The sequence below is a fragment of the Crocodylus siamensis genome, chromosome 4 (genome assembly GCF_052110815.1).
Source record: "Crocodylus siamensis isolate JL-2025a chromosome 4, ASM5211081v1, whole genome shotgun sequence".
Lineage (NCBI taxonomy): Eukaryota > Metazoa > Chordata > Crocodylia > Crocodylidae > Crocodylus > Crocodylus siamensis.
Genome location: NC_143398.1, coordinates 102,155,692 through 102,176,437, shown reverse-complemented (window position 1 = coordinate 102,176,437; position 20,746 = coordinate 102,155,692). Strand labels below are relative to the sequence as shown.

Genomic DNA, 20,746 nt, shown 5'->3' with positions numbered 1-20,746 from the left:
AGAAACAAGCAGATCCTGATAACCTGATCACTGGATCCGAAGGCTCTTTTGAATAAAACAAAACCAAAGCAAAAAGGCATGTATAGACAAACACTTTCTCATTTGAATTTGATTTTATTGGTTAAACTGCCTGAGAGAGATGCATGGCTGTGTAATGTGTTGCTTTCTTTCAGTGGCTTAAAAATCTGATCACATGCAAAGCCTGCAGGAAAGCAGTATGAAAAGATTTTCCCTTTTTTAAATTGTTCCCTTTGCAAAAATCAACTGAGGTGTGAAAAATAAGAGACAGTTTTCTTTTAAGGCTATTTTGGCTAAGTATAATACTGAGGGTTCTCCAGGATTCTGTGGTCAACCGTGAGATTGTCAAACCAAGGGTGCAGACAAAGAGTTAAAGTACTTCAAAATTATAGCACTTCATAGCTGATCCATTGTAACTGTTTTATCTGCTTGCTCTCTATTGCCTTCTAAGTGGGAATTAAATTTCTGTAACCTAAAGCTGGTTTCATTCAGATTTAAAGTTACGCTGAGCTCCATTATACCTGTACTGTAGTGGACAGAGGAAACAGCCAATACCTGTTCCCTGTAATCATTCAGCCAATACCTGTTCCCAGGTGCATCTACATAAGACATGTACTGCACAGTAGACTAAGTAGCTCCACAGGAAACATTTCAGTGCCTAAATATGCAGGGCTATTGGGCTGGAGTAAACTAATACACTTTGCAGCAGGGTAGTACTTGTAAATCCAAGTACTATCCATCCTGTTGAGGAGCTTTTCACTCTGCAGCGGCACACGTGTAGATGCTGACACAGCTGGCTGGGACATGAGGATGCTTCAGCGTGGGGGCTGCCTACCAGCTAGCCTCACACTGGAGCACCCTTGTGCTCTAGCCAGCTCCTTTGCAGCACACTAAGCCAGGTCAAATCAGCCCCCAGCTGCCAGCCAGGGCTGTGCACCCTGGCTCAATGTGCTGTGGTCGTAAGAACAAGTATAGATGCAGGTCCTGGAAACAATAAGCTCTGGTGCAATAAGCACTGGAGTTTATTACGTATCACTAATATACATGTGTAGACATGTGGTTCCCCCTCCCTCCCCCCTTCTGAGTAATAAGTATCTCTCCCCACATTTAAAATGGCTTGATGTTGTTTTTCTATGGCCCAGTAGCACCACTTTCTCCTACCAAGCCAGAAAGCCTTGCAGGATCTACCAAGAGCAAAACAGTAGCCAGCAGAATGCAAGAGGAAAAAAAAGCAGTACACAGGATGATAGGGAAATGTTGTTTGCAAGCCAAGAGTCAATAGTTGGAGAAAAAGGAAGAGAGAAACAGATGAGTTTAGTGATATGACTGAATGTCAAGGACAGTGATGGGGTAAATACCAGGAAAGGAAAAGAACTATTTAAGTTAAAGGACAATGTTGGCATAACAAGCATGTACAAATAAATACAGGGCAGAAAGTAGAAGTTTACTAATCACCAGAGTAATCCAGTGCTGGAACAGTCCTCCAAAAGAAGAGAGAGAGGAAGCAAACCCCTCTCTGCCCCCCCCAAACTATTTTTAGATAGATAGAGCCTGATTAGTTTATGAGTGGACTTATATGATATGGCTGCCTTCCAGCACTCTGGAGACTGGACATGATGACCCATCAGGAGGTAACCTTTCAGTCCTATGTTACTAGCTTATGAGAAGGAGAGGACTTTGTTGCATTGCACCTGCCAGGATCTTTTTGTGTTTTTATCCAAATCTTTAACAAAAGAGGTGTTCGTTATTGGGCTGTGATTAAAATAGTATAGTAAAATACTACAATTGTTAATATGCGTGCACATGTTCAAATGATCTAGGGGAATTATCCTGGATTTGTTCGCCTGGTAGAAAAACTTACCTGAAGAAGTCTGAACAGACAATCAAATAAGGAGTCTCTGAAGAACAGAGAACTTGCAACGCTGACGCTGCACAACCAGGAAACCTCATGCACGAATCTTAGCATGCTCTGCGGGCTCAATCTGCCTGGCAACAAATGACAGTGGTGCACAGAGTGGCCTGATTGGCTTACCCAGACCGCTCAGAGTCAAGTTGTGTCTCCTTGAAGCACAATATGGGACTGTGAAGGGGCATGTTCTGCTTCCAGCTGGGATAGAATTGTAGGGTACGTCCAGATGTGTGATCGTTTGGTTCCCTGGGGACAAGTAGCGGCGTTGTACCTTGCACCACCGCTTCTTGTCCCCGGGGAACACCTGCGCCATACGTGCTTTGGTGTGTGGCAGATTCCCCTGCATCACAGTATACTGGCCCCGCAGCCTTACCTAGGGTCTTGGAGGCTGCCCAGAATTGCAGCCATGGTGATCCTGCTGGGCAAAGCCTGGCCAGCAGCCGCAGCACAGCTCGGAGTGGCCTGACTCTGCTTTTTAGCAGCACATGCTGCCCAAGGGTGTGCTGCTTCAGGTTTTTTTCCCATGTCTTTTTTTTTTTTCCACCCTGGGGTGTAAAAAAAAAAAAAAAAAAAAAACCATGGGGGGAAAAAAAACGTAGCAGCACATGCTCAGGCAGCGTGTCCTTGCAGCATAGAGAACTCTGGACTGTGTGGCATCTGGTGCTGCAAATGTATTTGCAGCACCACATACAACACAACTGTGCTCATCTGGATGTGCCTGTAGAGTCTAGCCCCAGGAAAACACTGTCTTGTAAGGGAAGGGGAAATCACTGGAAATTAATGAAAGATCCTGTGGATCCTGAAAACTCCTAGTGCCTCCTTTTATGCTGCCTGCATACTGAGCAGTAATTTTCCTGCAAAGCTGAGAGAATAAAGGCCTACACAACCATATAACTTCCCCACTATCATTGCCTTTCTTCTTTCTCAACCCCCAGATATTCCTTTCCTAAACTCTCAATTCTCTTTACTAGTTTTCTCTCTTCAACTACTCCTCAAGTCACATCCTTCATTTTCCTTTGAGTTGCTCTCTCTGAAGTTCTTATTCTCTATTCCTTGTCCCTAAATGTTTATTCACACTTCCCTGCATCTTCATTTCCTCTTCTACCCACTCTATACTCTCTGACTTCCTCATCTATAAGCACTGTATTGGGTTCCACCTTAGATTTCCCATGTCTTTTCTCTGTATTTGCTCTCATTGAAGGGGTGAAGTCTTCAATGCTCTCTCCATCAGCTCATAAATTCCTGAAACAGACCTTCTGCTCCCCAGAGATACTGATTTTTTTTAACTTTTACAATTACCTCTAGCCTCTCTGCTCGGTATAGTCAGTTTCCCTTTCTCAGATCTCCTTCACACTTCTCCTTCAAGTTCTCTTTAATCTCTGCTTCCATAGCTACATTTTCCAAATTCCACTTATGGAATACATCCTATGTACTGCTTCCTCCCCATCCCTGAGATCCAGTTATTTGCCTACCTGCCTTGTCTTTCTGTGTAGATTGTGGGCTCTACTGGGCAGAGATCACAACTTCTCGTTTATCTGGGGAGCACTTCTCGTGTCCTTGTCATAAACTAAATGTTTTCCAGAATCATGCATAAGGCATGGCTCTTTCTGTTCCTGTAGCAAGATCCTCCTTTGCACAGATCTCACCAAGGAGTCGGCAAACAAGCATGTACTCCATAGCCTGCACTTCACTGCATTGACATGTATTCATCTAATTAGAGTAGCCCCATTTGATCACATTTGTTTTTGATTTTCCAGTTTGCTTGTGCCAGCAATTCAGGTATTGCCATGTTGGCTAATCTTGATTGCCCTTCTTGGAAGGTCCTCCTGGGGTCCCAGGTCCATTTCAGAGCACCTGATTGTATGTAATCTTTTCTTCTATAACCTCAGTTGCACTGTCAGCTGTTATGTCCCACTGTGCAACCCTAGTCACAAAACTCTTTTGCATTTTAAGCTATTTAGTTACTTCTGGGTGACCACAGAATGGATGCCTGAGGTCTTCCATCTGCCATGATCTTTCTTTTTGACTTGCTACCTTTCTTCTGATATCAGGTGGAGCAATGCCAGTCAGTAAGTAAAAGCTATTCTTTGGTGTTGGCTTTAGACATCCTGTTGTTTCATGACATCTGTTATTTAGACCTGGGTCTAGTCTCTTGGCATGAGCTGATTGTTCTCATACTGGACATGCATAGTCTGCAGTGGAGTAACACAAGGCAATAGCAGTGGTTCATAATGTAGCTGGGTTAGCACCCCACTTTGAGGTGACCAACGTCTGAAGTATGTTGTTGTGGGCACTGACTTTCCCTTTCATCTTCTCTACATGTGCTTTGAAGGGAAGCGAAGGGAAGTATGCACTGAACATTTTAGCTGAACTAACCATGAACAAATAATAAAGGCCACAATACAAACATGCATGACATAAGCATGGGTTGCTCAAGTCTGTCAATAAAATTGAAAATTATTTTTAAATTAAAGAGTTTTTCTGTTACTTTATTAAAAAAAAACACTTTGAAATTCAGTAATCCCCCAAAATAAAAAAGTTTGCTGTGACTATTTAGTTCTACCAGGATTAAATATTGTAAATGTTTCTAGATCTAGGGCCTAGAATAAGAACAGTCTATTTTAAAATATTAAAGCAAAAGCTGAGTTTAGCTCATTTGTAAGCAATTTAATACGAATGTTTCCAACATACTACATGCAAGAAACTATTTTAAATAACATTAATATAAACTAACAAAAGCTGAGTAACCTAAAGTCAAAGTGATATTTCATCTTTATTTCACATAATTAGAAGACACAACGGTATGTATGATCTTTTCCAATCAAGTAGATACTCATAATTTTAAGGAAAAACTTATGTAATTAAAAAACAAACAAACAAGGATGTCAAAAGACAGGCACCTCAATGCATTTTTAGGCATCAGAGTCGCTAACTTAATCTTCAAAATTGCAAACACCCTGAATTTCCATGAACATGCAAGTGCTTCTAAAAAGGCTGACTGCTTTTAAGAGTCTTAAAGCCCAACCCTGTCAACACTTATTTATATGCGTAAGTTCATACATTTGAGTAGTCCCATTATCAATGGGAAAACTCATACGCAGAACATCCTCTACAATAAATGTCAGGGCAGGGCTATTGAATTTAAGTGACTAATTTTAGGTCTCCAATTTTAAAATGTTTAGCTAGAGCATGTTTAATAATTAACTAGATTTTTTTGTAGAATTGTGTATTTAGGATGTGCACTTTAAGTGACAGAATCATTTTCTGTCCCTGAACTATAGTCAGGTTTTTATATAAGTATTTACCAAGTTTAATGCTTGTACTTTTCAATGTACCAATTAGACTAATCGCTTGACAAACTTAATGTTTCAAATAATGAGGTATACAGATATTAAAAAATCATTCCTCCCAGTAATTTTGCTTTCTCTGGAACATACTAAGCTAAGAGTTTTTAAGCAGAAATCTCAATTGACAACAACAGAGACTTTTGCTTAAAAGCAGATGACAAAATCTGGCCCCATATTTTTAAAACATTTTATGTAATTTAAAAAAAAATCATATTGCTTAAAAAAAATTAAGATTCAACATAATCTCATAAACCTTCAAGTTTCAATTCAGGCAAATACTTTAAACTGAATTAACCAACATAAGTAGATTATTTTAATGGAAGTATTGACAACCCTAACGTATATCAAATGTCAGTGTCAAGACACTATCAATAATATTGATATTAGAAGCTTCTTTTCCATTGCCAAATACAAACACATTTTTCAGCCAAAAAGAAACTTTGTTTTTCTATCTTATATCCAGTAATACAGATCAGGTCTATATCATGCTATTTGTTTTTGCTTATGTGTTTGGGCTAATACATTACGTGGCCAAAAGAAACTGAGAATGGCCCAATCTTGCAAACATTTTCATAGGTGTTTAATATATGAAATATGCAAGTCAGCCCATTGATGTACATGAAACTAAGCGTGTGACTATCCATTTCAGGATCAGGGCTGATGTTGAATAATCAACAAAAATCATTATTCCTCATGTACAGCTTGCAGCAACTGGAGAAATTCACTCTAAAATTGCAGTTAGGAACATATATATCGTCAGGTGGTATCTGTATCTGTGAATTATTTTGGATCAGTGAACCTTTTTTGGATTGTGATTTGAAATATGTACCCAATTTATGAGGGGAGAAAGACAGGCCAAGCCACTGACCTGCTGTTGACCCCCTTCATTAATAAGTGGGCAATCAAAGAAGTTCTACTTTACATTATATGAAATGAATTATTTTTTTCTTTTCTTTTTTTAAAGGTGTTCTCTTAATACAAAACAATTGGCAGAAGATTGGTTGCTGTGTCTTTTTATCTGGTTATATGTTTTCAACTAGCAGCACTTTTGGTGTGAAAATCTGAAGTATCTTTCTGGTTCTTGTTCTTCTTAGTTTAAAAAAAACACAAGACAAAACAGACCCCAAAATCTCATTATTTAAGGCCATTTAATATCTGTACTGACTTAAAATACTCATATCAAATGGACCAATTGTGGTGGCATTCACTGAAGTGGAATGATAAGCAGTTATCTTCTATTTTTCCTCCCAATCTAGTAGGAAAATCAGCATGTCCATATGTACAATTAATCTCCAACATCCCCATCTTTATCACCAATTTGCCATAGGAAGTGAAAACTTATGGCTAATAAGGCTGTTCCAAGTAGATCTCCCAATGCAGTAAGGTAGGGAATGGAAAAACTGTCAGGATCTTTTCCTTTTTTCCAGAAATGGTGCACCATCCAGTCAGCAATCCATAACAGGGTGAATACCTATGATAGAACACTAAAGATTAAAATGATTAAAGGATATTAACTACAATATATTTTGTATTATTAAAGTATACTAAATAAAGAATAAGAACCAACAGAATTACTTATAATAGTACTTAGCACTATGGAATATATATTTTTCAAAAAGTAATATGTCCATAAATAGATTAATTCCTGATGGAAAAAGGAAGGTACAGAGAGAGAAAATGAGCTGAAGTATCACAAAAAGGTGGCCATTGGTGGTTATGTCACTAATTCGCCAATGTTTTGTTTGATGAGGTCTAATTAAAAACGCATGTAGACTTATTGTATGGAACTGCATTCTAGGTTTTTTTATAACATATGTGGTATTTTCAGAAGTGTGCAAAACTGACCTAACTCTTGTCCAGTGAAAGAAGCACTTGGAATTGGCTTAACTTTGTTCTTATGGTCTTCAACCCAAGCCAACTCAATGTGGATGTGAAACCAGTGATGCACTTGGGGGAAGGGCAGTAGGGGCAACTGCCCCAGGTGCTGACTTGGTAGGGGGTGAAAAAGAAATGGCTACTGTTGGCTGTCATACGCTTGTTTCTGTCCTTTTTTCTCAACAACATAGCAGTTTGTTCTACATTGCAGTGATATTTTCAATAACAAATTTTGAGAAACACTGAAAACCAAACCTTGGAGAGCTGGTTAATGATAAAATGACTGAAGGCCACAAGGGATGCTGGCCTGACATTGAGAGAGCAAATGGCAAGGCTGGGCTGAAAGCAGAACTGCCATATAAATCTAGATCTAATGCGAAATTCAAGAGCATTGGTCAGATCCATGGTTCTCAACCTTTTAAATTCAAGGCATGCCATGGACAATGCCAGATTTCAGTTTTCACTGGGGTATTTTTGACTACAGAAAAGTGATAGAGTAATTTTTCTGCTGAGAAGAACTCAGAAAGATCACGACAGATCATAATGCATTTAATGCTATAAACTCCTACATGAAATCTTTGGGCTTATCTTGTGACTCGTGTTTGCACACCACAGCACCCTGGTTGAGAATTAGTGTGTTAGATCAAGGGCACTGTCATCCAGATATGAAGAAACAAAAAGAATGAATGTATGTAGTATGAAGTACCAGTTTTAACCCTGGTATAACTGGTTCCAATTTTGTGGGTTCTAGGAAAGCTGTACTCTTACACCAAGGTTCGAATTATTTTATCCTCCAAATTATGTTAAAAAACATCACTCTCGGCTGCAAATGAGTTAACACCTAAAAGAGGCAATCTTAACATGTACGTGATCATTAATCCAGTCCAAAGAGGGATTTATTATTTAATTTTCTAATACTGAATGAATTTCAGGCTCACTGGCATGATATGGCATAAGAAAAGTGGAGGAAAGCATACTGATTTGAGTCTCTATTTTCTTTTGTCTTGTCAGAGGGAGCTGCTTGGACCAAAATAAACATACATAAAATCTGACTTTTTAGCTATTTAGACCTTTAGGAATTATGATTTATCAGTTTGGACAGGTACAAAAAAAATCTATTATATATGCTGAAGAAATGCTGTGTAGCACAAAAAGGATAAAAGTTATATAATTCATTTTATTTTACTGAATATATATATTTTTTAAATTAGAATCAAAAGCATATAAAAATGTATCCTGCCAGTTGCGGGCATATTGACTGAAGGCTCACAAGAACTTTTTATGAAATTATGTACATTAAAAATATAGAAAATATCACAATGCTGAATATAAATGGCTAGTTGTTATAAAATAATTATCTCTAAAACAAAAGGTAAATCTCTTGTAACAGATAATTAAATTCATGCTTTGCTCTACAAAAGCATATTTTAAAATTATAAACCTGTTAAGCTTTTTTTTTTAAATGACCAAATACTCCCCTGTTCTTTCTTTATGAAATATGCATAACTTATTTATATAAACATGTCTTCTGAAAAGGCAACTCTGTAGTCTAAGCTAATTATGCGTGTGCTAGATGTGCTGACTGGAATGCAAACAAATATACTGAAAGTAGATGTTTTCTTTGGAAGACTATCTCAGATTCTTTGAGTCAGCTCCTTCTTCTATCACAGACAAAAACAGTCTGTATAGAGATATGCATTAACATCCCTTTACAGGTCCTACACAGAAGACTCCATAACTTGAAAACCAGCGATAGTTATATGCATTCAGGAACTCTTCTGAAATCAGTTTTTACTGTATTCAAAAATACAGTGCACAATATACTTCTCTAATTTAAAGAACCAAGAACACCAAATTGGCTGTGTCAGTGGCTGCAGACATTTTGGACCAAAAGACTGCTGTCAACCCTTTACATTTCTCATGCACCATAACGCATCCATATCAAACTTTTAACTAAAAAAGAGTTGAGGGTCTTGATGAAATCTAAAGACAGATCAGCATGATAGGCCATCAAGAATCTGCAAAACACAGTTTGGGATCCACTGGTCAATACATTTCCTATTGTAAGATAACTGGGAAATTTAAACTTGGGGAGAAAAGCAGTGCAAATAATCTGGGAATTAAGGCCTTTGAATGGACCTGAATAATTGCTCTTGGAGGAATTAAGTCATACGGGCACAATATATAACCCAGCAATGCCAACACCATTGCACAACTTGCTGTATTCACTTGTGATGAACTATGAATTGCAGCTTGCTCTGCTGATGCATGACTTGCCAGCTGTATGATGGCACTTGCCATAGAGCAGGGGTCCACCTTTTTGAATCAGTGTTCCCCTGGTAGCTGGATGCAGATCAGTGTACCCCCAATGGCCAGATGTGGAGTGGGCCAGCGAGGGGTGTGTGGTGCACGGCCGGACACGGCATTGCGGGGGGGCAGTGCATGGTAGATGCCATGTGCAAGCTTCCTCCGTCCCCACCCACCCACATGTACCCCCTAAGGCCTTTTCGCGTACCCTCAGCTAACAACCCCTGCCATAGAGCTAACTTTGAAACTTAATGACACCTTAGGATTGTTGTCATCTTTGTTTTTTGGAGGAAAAGTAGTACTTCTCTGATGCCTGAGGATTTACAGCTCATACTTTGGAGATGGATGACTGGATGCAGACCACAGCCCCGATGTAAGTGTGGAAGTGGATAACCTGGAGGAAGCACAAGCAGGAGTGGATAACAGGGAAGGCGCTTTCATTCTTTCCTAGAAATTAGGGCAATTGGCTAGTTACCTCAGGTGCCTGTACATGAACGCACAGAGCCTGGGAAACAAGCAGGAAGAACTAGAAGCCCTCACACAGTTACAGAACTATGACATTATCGGAATAACAGAGACGTGGTGGGAGCTTGTATAACTGAAGCACTGTCAATGACGTGTATGAACTGTTCAGGAAGGGCAGGCAGGAGAGAAGAGAAGGGGGAGTTGTGCTTTATGTAAAAGAGTCATATGATTGCTCAGAGCTCCAGTATGAAACTGGAGATAGGCCTGTTGAAAGTCTCTGGGTTAGGATCAGAGGGGAGAGCAACAAGGATGATGTTGTGGTGGGGGTCTGCTATAGACTACCAGACCAGGAGGATGCGGTTCATAGATTGTGAGGGGCTGGAAGGGAGCTTGCAAGATCATCAGGTCCAGTTCCCTGCACTAGACAGGAAAGACAACTGGGGTAAGGTGACCCCAGCAAGACCGTCCAGTTTCCTCTTGAAGATTTCCAGGCTGGATGATTGCACCACCTCTGGAGGGAGTTTATTCCGTAGTCTGGAAGCCCTAACTATGAATAAGTTTTTCCTAGTATTAAGCCTGAAACAGTCTTCCAGGAGTTTGTGGCTATTACTCCTGGTTTTCTCCAAGGATGCCCTGGTGAACAGTTGTTCTCTGAGCCCTTGATGTATTCCCCTGACACAGCGGTAAGCTGCTACCAAGTCCCCTCCCAGCCTTCTATTTTTTAGGCTGAAGAGACCCAAGTCCTTCAGCCTTTCCTCGTATGGCTTGCCTTGCAAATCTCTGATCATACAGGTGGCTCTTCTCTGGACTCTCTCAAGGTTTTCCACATCCTTTTTGAAGTGCAGCACCCAGAACTGCCTGCAGTACTCCAACTGCAGTCTCACCAATGCCAAGTAAAACAGAAGAATTACTTCCTTGGTTTTGCTTGAGATGCATCGGTTGATGCTTGCTAGTGTATTGTTTGCCCTGCTGGGTACAGCATCGTGCTGACAGCTCATGTTCCTACTATGGTCTATTACTACCCTTAGGTCCCTTTCAGTCATGGTGTTAGTCAGTTTGGCAGATGAGGTGGATAAGGCTTTCTTCAAACAGTTAGCAGCAGTTTCCTGATCACAGGCCCAGGTTCTCATGGCAGACTTCAATCACAGTGACATCTGCTGGGAGAGCAATTCAGCAGTGCTTAAGCAATCCAGGAGGTTCTTGGAGAGTGTTGGGGACAACTTCCTGGTGCAAGTGCTGGATCGACCAACTAGGGGCCATGTTCTGCTTGACCTGCTGCTCACTAACAGGGAAGAATTGGTGAGGAATGTAGTAGTGGATGGCAACTTGGGCAGCAGTGACTATGAGATAATCAAGTTCAGGATCCTGAGGGAAGGAAGGAAGGAAGGCAGCAGAGTAAGGACCCTGAACTTCAAAAAAGCAGACTTCAACTTGCTCAAACTCACGGGCAGGGTCCACTGGGAAGTCAGTAAGAGGTTGAGAGAAGTCCAAGAGAGCTGGCTTTACTTCAAAGAAACCTTACTGAGAGTGCAGGAATAAGCCATCCCAATGTGCAGAAAGATTAACAAGTATGGCAGAAGACCAGCTTGGCTTAGCACGGAACTCTTCAGTAAACTAAATCACAAAAAGGAAGCTTATAAATGGAAATTTAGGCAAACAACTAGGGAGTAAAAGAGTATTGCTCAGGCATGCAGGGGTGAAGTCAGGATGACCAAAGCACAATTGGGGTTGCAGCTAACAAGGGACATGAAGGGTAACTCTGTCAGTAACAAGAGAAGGATCAGGGAAAGTGTGGGTTCCTTACTGAATAGGGGAGGCAACCTAATGACAGAGGATGCGAAAAAGGCTGAAGTGCTTAATGCCTTCTTTGCCTCAGTCTTCACAGGCAAGATCAGCTCCCAGTCTACTGCGCCTGGCAGCACAGTTTGGGGAGGAGGTGAGAAGCCAACTGTGATGAAAGAACAGGTTAGGGACTATTTAGAAAACCTGGACATCTACAAGTTCATGGAGCTGGACAGGATGCACCCAAAGGTCCTGAGGGAATTGGCCAATGTGATTGTAGAGCCACTGGCCATCATCATTGAAAACTCATGGTGACTGGAAGAGGTCCCAGATGACTGGAAAAGGGCAAATATAGTGCCCATATTTAAGAAAGGGAAAAAGGAGGGTCTAGGGAACCACAGACTGGTCAGCCGCACCTCAGTCCCAGGAAAAATCCTGGAGCAGATTCTCAAGAAATCCATTTTTAAACACTTGGAGAAGGTGATTAGGAACAGTCAGCATGGATTTACCAAGGGCAAGTCATGCCTGGCCAACCTGATTCCCTTCTGTGTTGGGATGACTGGCTCTCTGGATGTGGGGAGAGCAGTGGATGTGGTATACCTTGATGTTAGTAAGGCGTTTGACAGTCTCCCAAAACATTCTTGTGGGCAAGCTAAGGAAATATAGGTTAGATGAACAGACTATAAGAGGGATAGAAAATTGCCTGGATCATCAGGCTCAGAGGGTGGTAGTCAATGGCTCTATGTCTAGTTGGAAGCCAGCATCAAGTTGAGTGCCCCAGAGGTCAGTCCCGGTGCCGGTTTTGTTCAATATCTTCATCAGTGACCTGGAAGATGGCGTAGAGTGCACCCTCAGCAAGTTTGCGGATGACACCAAGTTGGGGTGAGTAGTAGATTCACTGAAGGGTAGGGCTAGGATTCAGAGACCTTGATAAATTGGAGGATTGGACCAAAAGAAATCTCATGAGGTTCAGTAAGGACAAATGCAAAGTCTTGAACTCAGGACAGAACAATACCATGGCCCAGTACAAGCTGGACACTAATTGGCTAGGCAGCAGCTCTGCAGAAAAGGACCTGGAGTTTATAGTGGATAATAAGCTGAATATGAGCCAACAGTGTGCCTTTGTTCCCAAAAAGGCTAACAGCATATTGGGCTGCATTAGTAGGAGCACTGCCAGCAGATTGAGGGAAGTGATTCTTCCCCTCTATTCAGCACTGGTGAAGCCACATCTGGAGTAGTGTGTCCAGTTTTGGGCTCCCCACTACATGAAGGATGTGGAAAAATAGGAGAGACTGCAACAGAGGGCAAATGATTAGGAGGCTTGGGCACATGACTTCTGAGGAGAGGCTGAGGAAACTGGGCTTATTTAATCTAGAGAAGAGAAGACTTAGAGAGTATTTAATAGGAGCCTTCGACTACCTGAAGCAGGGTTCCAAACAGGATGGAGCTAGATCAGAGGTGGGCAATTATTTTGGGTGGAGAGCCACTTACCCAGTTTTGGCAGGTTGTCGAGAGCTGCATGGGTAGCCCCGTCCCTTGACAGGCACCCTGCTCCTTGACAGGTGCCCCGCCCCCTAGTCACCAACTTGGGACCAATGTCCCAATGTCTTGGGACCAATGTCCCAGGGCTGGCACTGGTGGGGCCCAAAGCAGGGCACAGGCTGGCAGGGGCTTCACGAGCAGAGTGGGGAGCTAGCTCCATAGAGCCCCTGCCAGCTGGGACCCCATTCTCCTGCCACCCTGCTCTGAGCCCCACCAGCACTGGCCCCGGGACACCAGTGTGGGCCCCGAGCTCCCACTGGCTCCCCACCCACTCGCTCCCAGTGCCCCCCAGTCCTGCAGTACAGGTGAGCGCAGCGCAAAGCCGTGACCTCCTGCTTGCCAGCAGGGAAGAAGCTGGTGTTGAGCACAGGGAAAAGCGGCCCCTCGCCCGCCCCATGGCTGGTGCTCCCTGCTGCAGGCACTCGCAGCCCACACAGGGCTGTCTGGAGCAAGCAGGTGAGGGGCTGTCTGCTGTCTGGGCATGGGGCAGATGAGGGGCCACTTTCCCTGTGTTCAGCACCAGCTTGTAACCCAGCCCTGCTGACAGCCTGGGCCCTGCACTGGCTCCAGGCTCGCCCGTTGGGGCTGTGGGTGGTGACAGCAGCTGCAGCCCCCGCTGCTTGCTGCGCTGAGCAGTGTTGGCTACTGCTGCCCACCTGGAGCTTGCGTGCTGGGCAACCCATGGCGGTGGCAAACAGTGCCTGGCATGGCAAGCAGGAGGGCCACAGCTGCTGTTGCCCCATGCAGCACCAGCGGGCGAGCCCAGAGCCAGCATGGGGCCCAGGCTGGCAGTGGGGCCAGGTTACAAGGTGGTGCTAAGCATGGGTGGGGGGGAAAGCAGCCCCTCCCTGCCCCGTGCCCAGCACCCCGCACTGCAGCTGCTCGCAGCCCGCCTGGGGCTGCCTATGCCTGTTCCGGACAGCCCCACTCAGCTTTTCCCCACTCAGCTTTTCCCCAGGCTCCTTCCCTGCCCTCTGCACACTTAACTGAGATTCCAGCGCAGGGCAGCCACAGGCCAGAAGCCTCCTGGGGGGTGGGGCCAGGTGGGCCCTGCTGTTGTGGGAACCTACCAGGCTTCCCTTGGGTCCTACTGCCCTTTATTCCGTTCATTTTTGACAGGAACCAAGGGCAGGTGAATATTAATTTTCTAAATTTTTTAGGGGCCCCATGGGCCAGACAGAATGGCCTCGTGGGCCGCATCCAGCCCACTGGCAATATTTTGCCCACCCCTGAGCTAGACTGTTCTCGGTGGTGGCAGGTAACAGAACATGGAGCAATGGTTTCAAGTCGTAGCAAGGGAAGTTTAGGTTAGGTATTAGGAAAGCCTTTCCCAGTAGGAGGGTAAGTGAAGCACTGGAACAGGCTACCCAGAGCAGTTGTGGAATCTCCATTCTTGGAGGTTTGAAGACCTGGCTAGACAAAGCCTTGGCTGGGATGATATAGTTGGGGATGGTCCTGCTTTGAGCAGGGCGTTGGCCTAGATGACCACCTGGGGTCCCTTTCAACTCCTATTCAATGACTGTATGTTAATTTAGCCTCAGGGTGTTGCAAGAAATAAAGTAACTGACTTAACTTGAATATTAACCCCTACATGGTATTTATGTCCTGTCTATGTGAAGAGTGGAAAATCACTGCTTATTGAGAAAAATTCAGGTTTCCTCAGGAACAGTACAAAGTCTTATTACTAGGTGACCTAGTGCAGGGTTGTCCAACTGGTGGCCCACAGGGAGTTAGGTTGTGGCTCCCAGCATCCCATCTGGCCACAACTCCCCGTTGCTTCAGCTGCAACAGCAGCTGGAGTCTTTGTGGTCCCCCTCCCTCCTCTGGCTTCTGCATTCTGTGCTCACCCAAGTGGTGCAATGCAGGGTACTCATGGTGAGGTTGGTGCCACATGGTGCAGCAGTGGGGGCAGTGCACATTCAGGGTCACTGCAGTGGTTGCACAGGTACGTACTGCAGTGGGGAGGGAGGGGCAAGCACACAGTGCAATGGGGACTTGTCCATGCAGCATGCAACTTGGGGGTGTGAGGTCCTGGCTGTTTAGAAGCTGTACTCCCAGAGTTAGTGGAAAGTAAACTGGTCCCTTTAGTGCAAAGAGTGTAACATACAGTGGACTTCTAGTTTGTACCAGCTCTGAAGAATAGACATATTTAAAATTTGAAAACTGGTGTTGTGTTTCTTCAAGTTCATTTAGGGAGCAATAAAATAGAACGCATGCTAACAAGATACAATGCAAAGCAGAGCTGATTAATAAGATGGCATATAGAAATTGGCAAGACAAAACAGAAAATGAAAGGACGGAGTGAGACTAACATATTGAAAAAGACATAAGGCTGACATTTTGCAAATACGTGTTGCATTTTGAGGAAGAGATCACAGAAATTAACTTAGAACAGTGATGGGCAATATTAGAAAACTGAAAGACATCCTTAGAGTTATACAAGACTAAAGAAAGGACAAATTGATGGTCATGTAGAAGTCAAGTAAAGTAAAAACTAAGTGTCTTACATACATGCATACAAAAATAACTTTAGTAATGAGAGACCCAACAGTTATTGATCAGGGACATTAAAAGGAGAACAGCTGGAAAGATTCTGAGTCATTCAAGGGAATATCTTGGAAATTTAAAGACAAGAAGGGAGGTCATGCTGAATTAATCTGCTTAACATTTTGGTGTAATTTACAATGGGAATGGACAGAATTGACTCAAAAGACACAATCAAGTTGGACTTCAAAAAGACTTTCAAAGTTAGTGCTCGTATGCATTCATGTTTAAAGTTAGCAAGTATGGTGGCATTGGTATCAATTGGATAAAAACTCTTTGGCAACAGAAATCAAGGGAAATTAGAAAAATGGATGAAGCCGGAAAAAAAATTATTGGGAAGAGAAGCCTAGTCCCTGAAGAAATGACCCTGAAGACAAATTGTTAAGCAAGCAATACAAAAGCATAAAATATGAAATTGGGGTTAAAGTCTGTGGTACCTGCCTCTGATTCAAATTTAGATTACATGCCAATATTTTAAAAATACATGTGCCTAACATTTATAGTCCAGTATCTGATTGGCTCTTGAAGCCCCGAAATGGGAGCGTTATAGGAAAAAAATATTCTTCCTTTTCTAACTGGAAACATGAATTAAACATTGCTTTTTAATGTTTTCAGGTCTTGAGATTAAACTTTATTTTTTTTTCCTTTGGCCATACGAAAGCTATTTTTGTATCAGTTTTTGAGACCTTTACTATCAGGAAACCCTCCTATTTGTACTCATGGCAATTAAGACAATTGGTTTTGCAGTGGAAAGATCCAGCAAAGCCCCAGTTAACACAAAACATTTAAACATTTTAAAAACATTTTCAGAGCAGTTTTTTCCTGTAAAATATAGCATGAAATGAATACATTATGATGTGCAATGGCATTCTATAGGGGTTTTATTATGATATTCATTTGGGATGGTATGTGGAACTGCCTCATGCTTTCATCATGGGAATACATGCCAAGTACATGATGATAGGACTTCTATCCATACTCACATCTATGTGCAGTCTCTGTATATTCCTACATAAATCGCAGAGTTTTATTTTCCTTTTATGAAGATATATGTAATCATGGAATTAGAATATGAATGAGCAAAATTTGGTTACATATTATTAGTATGTTCAGTATTTCAGTATCTGAGTCACTTTAACATTCATCCATAAGATGGGTCTGGAGCCAATACTACTCAGAAATATTACTAGTGCTCAGTGTCCCTGCATGGAGAAGAGTTGGAAAGATTTCCTATGACTTGCTGTTAGTGCTAAATTCCCTGCTGTTTTACCTTCTGCTCTTACTGTTTCAATGTGATATTATATCATGAAATACAGTTATTATATCCCATTGACTGAGGTTGTTTACCCATGTATGTTTTTCATAATGTGTCTTACTGATTTCTCCAGAGAAAGGCAGAATTAATGTAGACTGTGTTTTTCAGTAATTTAAGAGTAATGCACATGATGTAGTTGGGGTGAGTATCCCAAACCCAACTTTTAAAATCCTACAAAACTAAATCTACAAAATCAAAGAAAAAATAGCAGAGTATGGAAAAAAGTAAACAATGGGAAAATGTAAAGGCACCAGGAATGGGGAGGAGAAAAAAGGAGGAAAACAAGATGAACAGGAGGAGGTGTGATAGAGTAAGCCAGAGTATGCCCAAAGTGTGCCCTCTAATGTAAAATTGAATTAAATGGAAACCTTTCCTAGACATTAATGGGCTTTGGATCACACCCAGAGAGGAAAAGGTGATCTAGAAGAAGATAGTCATCACCATGGTAAAAGAGAGAAAAGACAATCTGGAAGACAACTGAGCACCCGCTAAACAGAGAATGTAAGGGTGTTGTCATAGATGCTGACTTATTTGTGCTGAGGGGGAGGGGCCTAAGATGATGGACATGTGGCAAATTTTACACATTTCAGGTGACAGCCCTCTTCCCAAGGCAGGCCAGGGCCCTCGGGCCCCCACGTACTTGGCACCTCTGGATGTTGCCGTGGAGAAATCAGGATTTTAAACTGATAGGTCCTGTCTTTAGCAAAGACTAACATACCAGAAGCTCCCCACCTTTGAAAATACAGCGACACTTGTATAGCTTACAGTGCCAGCATTTTTCCATTGATTTGTGTCTTTGAGGAATCCAGTTAGGGAATATGACTCTACTAAGCCCTGAATACTACTCAAGAAAAATACGGTATTAAAAAACCTCTAAGGAATGCTATAGTTTGGAAAGGACAAATAAGGACAAAAAGAAGGAAGATTAATTAATTTATTCAAGTGGAATTTAGAGTTTACTTTATGGGAAAAGCCAGGAGTTGGCCTGAATAATACCCTGTCATTATGAGCAATTAAAATAAATATTTGCATAACAGTGCAAATAACTCAACCACACTTCTGGCAGAGGAGATAGTAACCAACATTCCTTTTACTGAAATTCAGAAGACTAAAACCGATTCTGAGGGCTGAATGAATAAGGAACAAATAATCCATGCAATATTAAATTAATTTTCCATACTTAAACAATATTGTGAATGTTGCTTTGAGTACACTTTGCTGGGAAGGACACAACTTCCACAAGACTCTAAAAAAATATTCTTTCCCAATGAGAGAAGGCATCAGCAATCTCTTCCAGAAATGTATTAAACATCCCAGTATGTTTAAAGGATTCCAGAATAGCTCAGAGAAATGTGAATTGCACTAAACCAATCATATCTAGGTAAGGAAAAATATGGAATTTCTTCTGAGTGTCTTTGGCTACCACAACTATCACATACTTCACAAGCACTCTGGATACCGAACCCCTACAAAGGAGCCATGAAAATTGTCCTTGATATCAACAGCAAAGATTAGGTATCTTTGTATGTGGTTAAATGATGGAGACAAAGATATGCATGCTACAGAGTTGTTAATGTGAGATAATATCTTGGTTCTACTGCAGTGCAGAATGATTGCACTGTGTATTCCTGGAACTTGCTGTGGGCCATACAGAACTTCAACCCTTTGCACACTAAATGCATCACTATCTCTTTTTCTTGGTGCCATCAACAAACAATTATTTTTGTTCCAAAACTAGGGTGATGATTTTGTAAAACGTGTCCTGGAGCAGTGGGAGGTCAAAAGGGGACAGATAACTGTCTCTGAGGAAGAATACTAAAGACAGCCTGACAAAGCTCTGCTCCCAAGCAGAAGGATTAATATTTAAATCATCAGCAATTCATTTCTGAGATAAACTAATGATATTTCAGTGACCAAGCAAAAGTATATTTTGACACAGGAAATGCATACGCACAAAGCTCTGAATGCAAAAATGGAACCTCCTTGACTTTTCTCAATTTCTCTCCAACATTATTTTGGTAGTTTGTGTGGGAGGTTTCTTTTCTTTTTATTAAAGAATTCTATATAGGGTGATGTGATAAAAACAAGGATTTGAACTGAAATTCAGGAATTATTTAGTTCAGTACATTTTGTAAACATTCAATAGGCTTTTAGAGTTAGAAAATGACATTACATTTACTGGGCAGATTTTTTTAAATATATATACAAGAGAAAAGCAAAATAAATTAATCAAGCAGCCATAATCATAGAAAAATGCAAATATTCAACTACAGATTTTGCCCTAAATGGATAGGAGGAATAATGAATTAGAAAGGTCAAAGCAATAAGATATTAAACCCATTTAACAGTGTGGAGCCTATAACCAATTACTACCTTTGGGATTTCTGGATTCTGACTATCTATAGACTGATAAAATGTAGGTCTTTGTATTTTTAAAATTACCGTATTTTTCGGACCATAAGACGCACTTTTTTCCCCCCAAAAGTGGGGGGAAAACGAGGGTGCGTCTTATGGTCCGAAGGTGTGTGTCCCGGGGAGACGGGGCGGAGCTTGCCCGCGGAGGCGGCGGAGCCTGAGCAGGACACCCGCCGCTTGTTTATGCCGTGTCCCGGGGAGACGGGGCGGAGCTTGCCCACGGAGGCGGCGGAGCCCGAGCGGGACATCCGCCGCTTGTTTAGACCGGAAGCCGGCGCCCGTGCCGGTGGCCGGGAGCGGGCAATAAAAATGGCCGGCCGGAACAGATGGGGCAGGAGTCTGAAGGAGGGACTCGCTGCCGCGGAGACTGAGGCTCCAGGAGGGGAGCGTCTTATGGTCCGGTGCGTCTTATGGTCCGAAAAATACGGTAGGTGTACTGATAGTTTCAGCAACTTTAAAAGCTATATTTCAGCATGATATAGGGCTAGCCTGTAGATCTTAACATTGTTTAAGAGACTGTCATTTGATGTGTTTGGCTGATAATTGAAATGACAGCAATTAGCTGCAAGGTTTTCCAGTCTTCATGTGTAAGCAAGGGTAAGAACCAAGTCCTTGAAGAGGCCTGCATTGAGAACAAGAAAAAAAGATGCCCCAGGAAAAAAAAATCTGTTTGAGGTTATGGTGTGTTGATCTATGCACACCTCTAAAGGAAGGGCAGAAGAGCAGTATGGCAGAGTACAGGTTGTGCCTGCCACTTTAAGAGGCTTGAGCAGGCTGTGGAGCAGCCAGCAGATGTGGTTGGGCCGAATTAGGCAGTCACATGACTGCATGAGGGCCCCTGGATTGGAGGAGGTCTGGGCAGCCTCAGTATAAGCCCAGGCTGTAGGACCTGACCTGGCAGTTGCTGCAGGGATCTGAGGGATGAATGTCACCCAACCAGAAATCTGCTGCTCCCAGAACACCTGGAGGACAGGGTAGGAACTATGGGGATGGAGGAGGTTCCTGGTCCTGGGGCATGACCTAAAACTACATCCTGCTGGGGCTAGATGATATGGTGGGGCTGCCTGTGGAGGGAGAGTCCCCAGGAAGTGCCACACCTGTGTCTCCCCAGTGAAAGGTGAGGATGGGGTGTCAGGAAGCCTCAGCCCTTGCTGCCTTGTAGGTGGCCCCATGATGGGGAAAGGCTAAGGGAACACACCCCAACAGAAAAGCCCAGGGCCAAGACCT

General features: G+C 42.6%; 1 protein-coding gene across 2 annotated transcripts in view; it reads right to left on the bottom strand.

Annotated features, from left to right (window-relative positions):
- Positions 1-4,681: 4,681 nt before the first annotated feature.
- The window catches only part of SLC41A2 (solute carrier family 41 member 2), a 93,495-nt gene continuing 77,430 nt past the window's right edge, over positions 4,682-20,746 (bottom strand). Inside the window, exon 11 of one of the 2 annotated variants that reach the window (XM_090043184.1) lies at positions 4,682-6,745. In XM_090043184.1, coding sequence (XP_089899310.1) covers positions 6,560-6,745 — 186 coding nt within the window. In that variant the 3' untranslated portion in view covers positions 4,682-6,559. Of the gene's footprint in view, positions 6,759-20,746 lie in introns of both variants that reach the window. The other variant, XM_090043185.1, reaches the window with a different exon arrangement.